Source organism: Mytilus edulis, chromosome 9 (genome assembly GCF_963676685.1).
Source record: "Mytilus edulis chromosome 9, xbMytEdul2.2, whole genome shotgun sequence".
Taxonomy (NCBI): domain Eukaryota; kingdom Metazoa; phylum Mollusca; class Bivalvia; order Mytilida; family Mytilidae; genus Mytilus; species Mytilus edulis.
The window spans coordinates 14,347,571-14,358,462 of record NC_092352.1 but is presented as its reverse complement, the minus strand read 5'-3'; the positions used below and the strand labels follow the sequence as shown (position 1 = coordinate 14,358,462).

Below are 10,892 nucleotides of genomic sequence, written 5' to 3'. Positions count from 1 at the left end.
CTATACATGATAGTTTTGAAGATAAATTTTAAAAACGCAAAGATGGATCAATTTCGGGAATATTGGTCCTTAATGCTCTTCAGCTTCGTACTTTATTTGCCCTTTTTAACTTCTTTGGATTCGAGCGTCACAGATGAGTCTTTTGTAGACGAAACGCGCGTTTGGCGTAAATACAAAATTTAATCCTGGTATATATAATGAGTTTATTCAAAATCGTCATTTTAGTTAAATTACTCCTAATGTAGTTGATTTAATTACCATTTTAAGGATGATGATGTATTTGCAGAACTTATTTTGCTGATCATCTGTTTTCATTATTTGTTATTAATTGGCATGCATACTTTTATTAGCAGATAAGCAACTACACATTTCTCTCAAAAACATCCAATATAAGTGTCCTCCAATTTTCATTATCTCATATAATGGTATTTTAGGAATTCACTTCCTTTAAGCTATATATAGTTTCAATATATATAAAACAGTCTTAATTCAACTGTACATGTAATCTTGACATTCTGCCATTGAATTATACAAAAGAAAGAAATCCACCATTTCTTTTAACCAGGAACTTCTCGTATTATGTTTAAAACATTTTAGTAAGTTAGTAATTTATATGTCCGTTTGGAAAATTACTAATGTATTAAACGTTTAAAATGAATATCACAAAACTTCCTCATTGAAAGTTGAACTTGATTTGTGTATTTTTTTTTATCCCTTCTTGCCATATAGCTGCTTAAGTACTTAAATTTTAATCATCTATATAATTCAAACTTTTTGCGTACCTTATGGATGTTTATCGAGCTAAGCGCTTCGAATATGACATTGCTATCCATTTGTTTGATGTGGTTGATTTTTTTATTTTTCCATTTGATAAGCAACTTTCCGTTTTGAATTTTCCTCCGAGTTCGATGGCATTTTTGTTATTTTACTCTTAACTAACCCATCTACTTTATATATTTGTATTTTTCATATTCTAGTGCTAAGAGAGAACCCAAAACCTTCGACAATAACTCTATATCACTGCAGATGGACATACTTATAGTCACAGAGGGTACACATCACTAACTCACAAGTCAGTGCTTTATTAATGAAATAGGATCTGCTTACCCTTCCAGAGGACCTGATATCACCCCCAGTTTTTAGTGGGTTTCGTGTTGCCTCTTTAATTTTCTATGTTCTGTTTTTTTGTGAACTATTGTTTATCTGTTTGTCTTTTTCTTTTTTAGCCATGGCATTGTCAGTTTAATTTCGATTGATGAGTTTGAATGTCCCCTGATATTTTTCTCTACACTTTAATAAAAATACCTTTCCTAATTTTTCCGATAACCAATTTAAAATCATTTATAATTTAGGATGTTTTAACTCCATCATACAGAGTTGACTTAATGTGGTTTTGGCTTACAGATTACGGTGCATTAATGCTCCTTATGTATTCAAATTGTTATTCATCAACGGCTTTCAAATATTTTAGGTTTGGGCATTCCTGATGATACTAAAACTGTAGAAAAGCGTTACGGACGCATACCATTTATAATGTCTTATTTTCATTCTATGTTATTTTTTGAAGAACAAAGTTTGTCCCACGACCATATTTCAAATACTAGTTGTGTTTGCTCCATTCACGAGAACTATTCCTAATATATAAGTAGTAAAGAATAATAATACTAGCCTAGTTAGTATTAAGCGATCTATTTTATTTTTATTTTGTGTGTACCAAAATATTCGCGTTTTAAACTAGATTCCATTCAGTCTGAATTATACCAGACTCATTCAGAACTGGTATTACCTTATCTCACGTCGAATTTTATGAAAATTCATACACAATGCTAAGAACCATGATAACACACAGACAAAGTGTAAAATTTGCTCAGTATGTCATTTACCGTTCTAATTTGGGAAATTGCGAATTTTTCAGGTTTCGCATTCTAACAAGAGTTTGTCTTATCCACATTTTATGAGCCTCTTACACAATGCTAAGCACCGCCACATTCATACAAAGTTCGAATTTAGACAATGAGTCGTTTACCCTTTTTGAGTTATATTCCTTTTTAACTTTGAAAATTGCAAAGCTTGAGCGCGGGTGCATCGTGTCCTATAACACAATCTTATTTATTTCATTTTTTAATGCTCTCCAACTTCGTATTTGATTTGGCATTCCGACTGTTTTGAATCTAGCGCCACTTATGAGTCATATGAATACGATACGCACTTATGGCGTACCAAATTATAAACATGAAATATTTTATGAGTTATTATAGCCATTATAATCGTTATGAGTAACTTGTTTTCTGAGCGTGTATCTATAATGTATTTTCTGTTTAAGTAATGTATGGGTTTCTCGGTTCTGTATTTACTCTCCAACTTTACATATTCTGAATTTCTTGTTAATTGTCCCTCAATCCTCTATAACTAGTGTATAGGATTTTATGCCTTATGTGTCTAAATCGAAAGATTTTTTACTTATATCTTTACTTACATATACATATACAAATTGACAATTAGGATGGGTTAAGAACAAAACTTTTCGACAAAAGGGATGATTTAAGCTTCCCCATTGTGAACTTTCCATTTTATGTAGCAAGAAGGCAGCAGCGTCTGCATATCAAGTATAAATCTCCCAGTTGATACTATATTCCAGAGCTTGTGTTTCCTATGATTTTCTTCATAGAAAAATCCGACTCATTAGTAAGTAATTTAACCAAGCGTTCCAAATGTTGAATTTAAAGTCATCCCTTCGAAAGTTTTCCGAACGACATCACGAACTGTTTGGTCGTTATAGAATATCAGATAATACGACAGATATGTTCAAATTACCGAACAAACAATTCCGTCCTCTTGAGAAAAAAAATCCCCGACTGCGACATCAATGAATTAGAATTATCGGAACAGGTACAGTCTACCCTTGCAGAGCACTCTTAGTTCCACCCCGGATTTTGGTGGGGTCGTTTTGCTAGATTTTTGGTTTTCATGGATCTATTCGGCATTTTCGTTAATTGTCATGACGTTGTTAGTTTTTCTCTTGCTGAGTTTCAATGTCCCCCTGGTATCTTCCTACAACTAGTATTTTTCTTTTTTTATGACATGCTTATTGTAGTTTATCGATGTTCGAATCTTTAAAATGGATTAAGAAAACAAATTAAGGTAACACACATAAGGTTTGCGATATAACTGTCAAGATTGAATCATATTGCAAACGAATTAACTAATATATAAGGTCAAACACAAATTGTTAACAACGTTTGGAATGATAAGTTTATAGAAAAAAATTTAAGACTCTTTCTATATCATTGAGTGCTTTTCTCTTACAAATATCAAATATTTTAATTTCTAATTTTAGATTTGAGAACCTGAATTAATATTAATTTACTATGCAAAGTAAGCAGTGTAACCTTATTAATGCAGTTGTGGAAGGAAGAAGCAAAGACGTGAGTGAGTTATTAAATGACGGGACAAATGTAAATTACGTCGAAAATAAATCTGGATTGGATACGACACCTCTGTATGTAGCGGTATGTAATAACGAAATAGAAATAGTAAACATCTTGTTTCGACATGGGGCCGATCCTAATATTCCTGATAAAGACGGTAAAACTCCGTTATTCATGGCTCTCTACGACGATGTCGACATTAAACTATTTTTTTTTTATATTTTTAAAATATATTTGAACTTTTGATTGATCAGGGAGCAGACATGAACTGTTGCAACATGTTAGGTGGAAATGCTCTCTTGAGTCTTTTTAAATACTTTACAACGATTGGAGAGGGTATGTGTTATACAAGAATCAGTAGACTGCTTGAACTCTCCAAAGATGTTTTATCTCCTAATCCGGAAGGAAAATGTCCGATTCACTTTATACATGTCACTCGTCCTTCTGAAGAAGAACAGTCTTCCAAAAATGAAAATCATTTATTTGTCAGAAAATCCAAATTACGAAGTTTTCGAAAAATCAATGTACTGTCTAACAAGAAATGGACTGGATATAAATATTGAGGATGTTTTTGGACAAAATTTACTCCATCAGATAATGTTTTCCTACAAGGTCCAACTGAAACATGTACAATACCTGCTGAAAAAAGAGATGGATTTTAGGAGAAGGGATAAAATGGGATCTACTGTACTTCATATGATTATGTCACCTCCAGATGACCCAATTGAAAACACTGAAGACGATGAACTCAAATCAAGAGATAACGAAATAATCCAAATTGTAAAGTTTGTTGTTAATCGAGAATTAAATGTAAACGAGACAAATCTCCAAAGTTTGACACCTTTACACTATGCTGTTCAAAAGGGGAGAAAGCATCTAGTTGAGATATTATTGAAGCTTGGCGCAGATCCAACTGCTAAAGCGAAAACAGGAGAAACATCATGTCACATAGCGAGTAAACATCCTGAAATTTTAGAGATTATATTGGAAACACATTGTTCTAGTATTGTCAACATCCAGGATAATTTTGGCTCTACGGTTTTTCATTGGGCGATATGGTATCAGGATAATAGTTCATTTTCACTGCTTGTAAACAGAGGACTCGATCCTGTCGTTGAAAATTCAGACGGTAGAAATCCAATAGATTATGCGAAATTCCTTAATTATGAATATATGTTATATCAACTGATTACTCCATATAAAACTTATAAGTCTGCATGTGCAAGTGCAAGCGACCTTGAAGTCTGTCTTCAGGCTTTCGGTAAAAGTCAGAATATGCCCGAAGAAGAACCATATAACATTATCCATGTGCAACATACACATGAGCGTATGACGGATAACAAGTATGAAAACAGAGAATGTATATGCAAAGAAAACATATTTGGCGGGTGCCCTTTCTTGAATATATTGAAATGTTGTGATAATGAACTAAATATCAGTGAATGGTAACTACATTTACAAGACCACAAGGACGCTTTTGGTAAATATGCTGGTTTTATTCGCGATTCTTGTGACATGGGGTTATACTACAACACTGATGAAAACCATGATATTGTTCAGTATGTGAAAATGAAAACCCCAATACTTGAATGTAATGTTACCCTGTCAGGAAGCAGAAAAGAAGGAACAAAGATAGGACAAAATGACGAATTTGATATCAAATGGCATATACTAAAATTTAATGAACACGTAGAACCGATAGAGCTACCCGAATTTCCGAAAGGTTTTGTTAAACTCAAAGCTAAAATGTGGTGCAAATAGTGAGCTGTTACAAAAATACGTGGATGACAATGGCTTCATCGATAGCATGAAGGTCGTCAGAAGCTTGTATTCAGCCATAAACTTGACTTTGTTGAATAATGATATTCTTAGAAGTACAAATCTTTATCTGATATCCTTTCTTGATCTACACAAAGGTTCGATTTCTAATATAAATTTTCGATGGACAGGTAAATCATTTAAAGAACTTGATATATCTGTCGACATTGTTCCTGTTGTAGAAACAACAAAATGGCTACCAAAAACCATTAACTTGCACAATACTTTAATGAATCAGTTACATTTGGAACCAAATTATTATGTTGTGTTCAAAACTCCTGCCTCGGAGGTGTTTAGAGATTGGAATACACTTCTAAGAATATCGACAGCAGACGTTCGAGCCGATATTATAAGAAGCATGTCACCGTCAAAACGAAAAGGGTACATTCTGGTGAAAGCATTGCACAAATCCGAATATTTTCCAACTGTTTGGGACAAAGACGATGACTATGAACCAAGCGTAGAATATCTTACTACATACATGCTGAAATCATGCTTTCTCTTCGAACTAGAAAAGTATTTAGATCAATACAATTCAAATGAACACTCACCTGTTGAACCGGATGTTGATTCATCAACCGCTTGGGCATACAGGATAACTAGAAGAATGCTTTTCTGTGTTGAAAATCAGGGTATGCCTGTATTCTTTCTTCCAGAGATCAATTTACTTCACACATACACCCTGAATAAAATCGTCAACCTCCATATATACAAAGCACCGTGTGAATGTTTGAATGAAATTGCAAGCTTTGCTGAAGAAATACTGAACAAATCGCGATGTTAATGTCTCAGAAAAGACTGTAGTTTGTTCATGTTTATGTTATATTTCATTACTTAGTAATATGAATGATTGACGACTCTTACCGGTTTGAATGTCTTCACACAGTATACAGATTTGGTTCTCCTAACTTTAAGTTTCGAACATTACCTGTTAAAGTTATTCCCAAAATACACGTCGCGCCGGCTGATATGTGTGTTGTGAATCTTAATTTCATTCATTTTTTAAATCAATTGTGACGTTGAAGTAACAAACAGTTTATATCTAGTTCTTTATATTCAAATTAATGGTGTTTCAATTGTTTCAGATTTTTCTTATGTTTGATTATATATAAACTATAATATACATTTGCCTTTGAATCATAACTCATATTAGAATAATAAGATTAGGTAAAACTGCCAATAAGATAAATATACACCAAGACATCAAAGATACTAAAGGGACACTCAATTGCGTTTGTCGACAATAAACTGACAACACTATGGCAAAAAAAAAGACAAACATAAAAAACGCAAAAAGCTAAAGTTTAAGTAATTTGTTGTGACACAATCTATTACTTGAATAAAAATATCAGTCAAACACATATATCGTCATTGAAATCGAAAACGTACAAGCAGATACGGACATAGAGAACGAGTTAGGAAATAAACACTATAGAAGGACTCACAAATCGTCTGAAAAAGGAAAATAATAATAGAGAACGAAAATCGTCTGTTATAGTGTGAATATTAATTGAGTGTTTCTCGTTTGAAACTGAAATATCAAGAGAAGAAAACTTATTGCTGTTCATATTAGCTTTCGAAAAAGTAAATTTTCAAAATAAAATACGGTCTTTTGCACATTTAGAACAACCATAGAAAGAAAAGAGGGACGAAAGATACCAAAGGGACAGTCAAACTCATAAATCTAACACAAACTGACAACGCCATGGCTAAAAATGAAAAAGACAAACAGAAAAACAATAGTACACATGACACAACATAGAAAACTAAAGAATAAACAACACGAACCCCACCAAAAACTAGGGGTGATCTCAGGTGCTCCGGAAGGGTAAGCAGATCCTGCTCCACATGTGGCACCCGTCGTGTTGCTTATCTGATTACAAATCCGGTAAATAGTCTAATTCAGAAAAGATGAAGAATTCTGAAAAAAAAACTAAGACTCTTTTCAAGACACAAGTGACATATTTGTTGCGTCATAAAGAAGTGAATTTCGAAAATCATTTAAAGTTTTTTCATCGTCATTTTCAACTATATATATATATATTGTCTTCTCTTTCTAAACCAAACTCCAAGAAAAATTTTAAATGGAAAGTCCCATAACAATTATCAAAATCAAAATCTCAAAAACATCAAACGAATGAAAACCAACTGTCATATTCCTAACTTGGAACAGGCATTTCCTTATGTAGACAAATGGAGGATTAAAACTGGTTTTAAAGCACTGTTATTAACATAGCTAAACATCTTTATTGACAGGATCACATGGTCCTTACATTAATAGGTGAATTGCTACTTTAGCACATCACATGACTTCACATTTTTTGGTTTTAATCTATCGTGATAGTGTTGTTGCTTCCTTTGTATATCTGCCTCATATTTATAAACATATCTGTCTAAAATAGGAAACTTTTTCATTTTCATCCAGTTTTTTTTTACAAATTTCAACTTTTTCACCTTATTTTATGACTCTAAATATGGCACCACCCCTCGCCAATTAAGATTTTTGTTGAAAGTAAAGTATATGGCATATAAAGAATAGTCCAGCACAAATATTCTAGGCGAAGGATGGCGCCAATGTTAATTTTTCGGAAAACTGTCATAAATTTTGCATAACTCTGCTAAAAAATACTTTGCATGTATCCAGTTGTAAAAACTGATAAAAAAAAGGTTTATAATCTGGTACTTGAGGCGCATGTTTGTTCAAATAAGACCCATAAGTTGTGCTCGAATTAAAAGGCCAAAATAAATCCGAAAATTTAAAAATTATAAAACAATTATGAAATAAGGCAATACATACATGAGGGATAGCGTTATGTGTAGAATAACTGTTTTGTTTTGAATAATCATCAGTTAAGGAATATATATGTTAACCTATTATATTCATGACAACATAAATAAAATACTTTACCTTTTTACTTTTTGCGAAATCGACTTTTGGAGAGCGGTATCTTAAATTCATATATAACTTCAAATTTAGAAAATTGATGCAAATGCTTTTTTTTATAACCAAGTGTCATGTTTTGTTATAAAAGTTATGTACATAATCTTTTTTCTGCAGAAAGTTCTTTAATTCTTCAAAATTTAAAAGAAATTCATATTGTTTTCAAATGTTTGCTGCTAGCAAACAATTCTCCAACACGTTTTCCGTATGCAGCGTGACCTTTCTCGTAGAAATCCGGTGATCGCAATACGCAAGGGCGAAGGGGAAAACCAAACGTACACATCGCTCCGTCATCGAAATAAACTGTTTACTACTGTCCATGCTTCTTTGTTGATTGTGTACAACTGTGACAGACAGTAAATTTCGACTTCAAAACGACCATTAATTAGCTGCCATATTGTCACAAGAACACTGACCAATTGAAATATTTTTTTGACGAATATACGAAATGAATGCGTAAAAAATGACTTAGTTTATGATATATGTATGCATTGGTTCAAGAATTAGATACGCATTATTTTTCACCGGTCACTCGTTTCATATGACTTAAAGATGCCTTATTTTTTATACATAAAAGCAAAATAATGTATTAAACTCATGTACAATTATGTAAATCAGCAACAGTTTGTTAAAGTCTTAACTCAAAGTAGTGTCACTAATATTATATCCTCATTAGGAGATACCAGGTATAAAATTTTGAACACTGAAAGCCGAACATTTGAAAACCAAGGATGTGTAAGAAGCAAAACATCCGAAGAGCTATATGACCAAAAAGGACTTAAAAGATAGCAAAATCAATATAAGGTCAACATTGCATGGGAGTTGACACCTTAGCCTCATTAAAATTTCAAAATTTATAAACGGAAACTTTTAAGAACTGACTACTTTCTAGATCAGTATGATGTGATGGACGAGAGAAAATAGGCATCTCTGGAGTTTAATCATGTCTTCTGGACATATTCAAAGTTGGACCATATCCAATAGCTACGAATTGACAAAGTCTTTAATTGAAACATATCTTCTGAACATATTTCAAAATATTGTTTAATTAACAACAATTACCTCATTGGCACTTTCAAAACCAATAGACTGAAGTAATAAATGAAGCAGTAAGGATAACTCACATGACTTCTCAAAATCCCAAAAATTCAAAGCAGACCATTTCAATTGTTATATGAATATCCTGTACATTGTGCAAATCATCATTTTGTTTCTTTTAGTTTTTTTATTTTTCAATTTCTAATAAAGCCTTTCTTGAAAATACTTTTTTTTTTAAATTTGATGCGTCCCTCTGTATCAACCCTTAGCAGGAAGATTGAAAAAAGTCATGAAATAAATTATTGCCAACATTACACAAACCACTAACGCAACACGGTGATTGTAACAATCCAGAATATTTATAATTCTATGCTATCCTTTCTTTCATCCTTAACTATAAATAAAATATACATGTATGTATACAAGGGTAGTATGTGTGTGAGAGAGAATACATATCAAACGATAACAGCATACCCCTCATAAATGCAAATTGTTTTTGGCTTTGGCTATACTTTTGGGTCCTTTTTTGTTTATTGTCCTTCATATTTTTAACAAGCTTTGGATTTTCAATTTTTTGTAGCACCACTGAAGAGACATTGACCGAAAAGCGCATCTGGTGCAGAAAAAAAGGATACCGTTTATGTTATTATGTAGATTCTTATCCTATTAATCGAATGAATGAGGAATGATTAGTAATCAAATATACCAGGCTTATAATTTGAATCGCCGGACGCGCGTTTCGTCTACACAAGACTCATCAGTGACGCTCAGATCAAAATAGTTAGATAGCAAATCAAGTATAAAGTTGAAGAGCATTGAGTATCTAAATTTCCAAAAAGCTGTGCAAAATACGGCTAAGGTAATCTATGAATGGGATAAGAAAATCCTTAGTATTTCGAATAATTCATACTTTTGCAAGCAGTTCATTTATAAAAATGACCATAAAAAAGAAGATTTGGTATGATTGCTAATAAGACTCTCCAACAAGAGACCAAAATAACACAGAAATTAACAACTTTAGGTCACCGTACGGCCTTCAACAATGAGAAAAGCCCATACCGCATGGTCAGCTATAAAAGGCCTCAAATTGACAATGTAAAACAATTCAAACGAGAAAACCTAACGGCCAAATTTATGTATAAGAAATGAACGAAAAACATATATGTAACACATAGACAAACGACAATCACTGAATCAAAGGCTCCTGTATTGGCAATTCACTTAAAATCTCAAAAAATACCCCTCCCCCCCCCCCCCCGATACTTACTAAAGAAGAAATCCGGGATAATCTTAGGTATGTTCTATGTTCCTTTGGATCAATCGACACAAAAAAACGAACTGGATCTTCTATGACTGTAACACCTAAGTAATCTTACAAATAACTTTATATTGATGGGTCTTCCAAGTGCTAACGAAACCTCTTTCTAAATTATTAAGAGCAAATTTATCAACAGTCATGGCTGGGGTTCAACGTTATTGTAGAACTACCTTTTCTAGAGGTGGTGTGAAACAGAAGTGGATATTGGAAAGTTCAAAATATATTCTAGAGTATATACATTCTAAGACTTTCCCTCTGGTATCTGTCGCTCCTCTTTTACAATAGTATTCTTAACTAAAAGACAAATTGAAAGAGTTGATCCTGCTTTGTATTAAGAAATGACCAAACG

The 10,892-nt window shown here is 32.7% G+C and overlaps 1 protein-coding gene across 1 annotated transcript; it reads left to right on the top strand.

Moving 5' to 3' along the window:
• Positions 1 to 3,896: 3,896 nt before the first annotated feature.
• LOC139489833 (putative ankyrin repeat protein RF_0381) lies at positions 3,897 to 4,877 on the top strand. The gene has a single exon (XM_071276679.1). It carries the CDS (start codon positions 3,897 to 3,899, stop codon positions 4,875 to 4,877), a length of 981 nt encoding a protein of 326 aa, XP_071132780.1.
• The last annotated feature ends 6,015 nt before the right edge of the window (positions 4,878 to 10,892 follow it).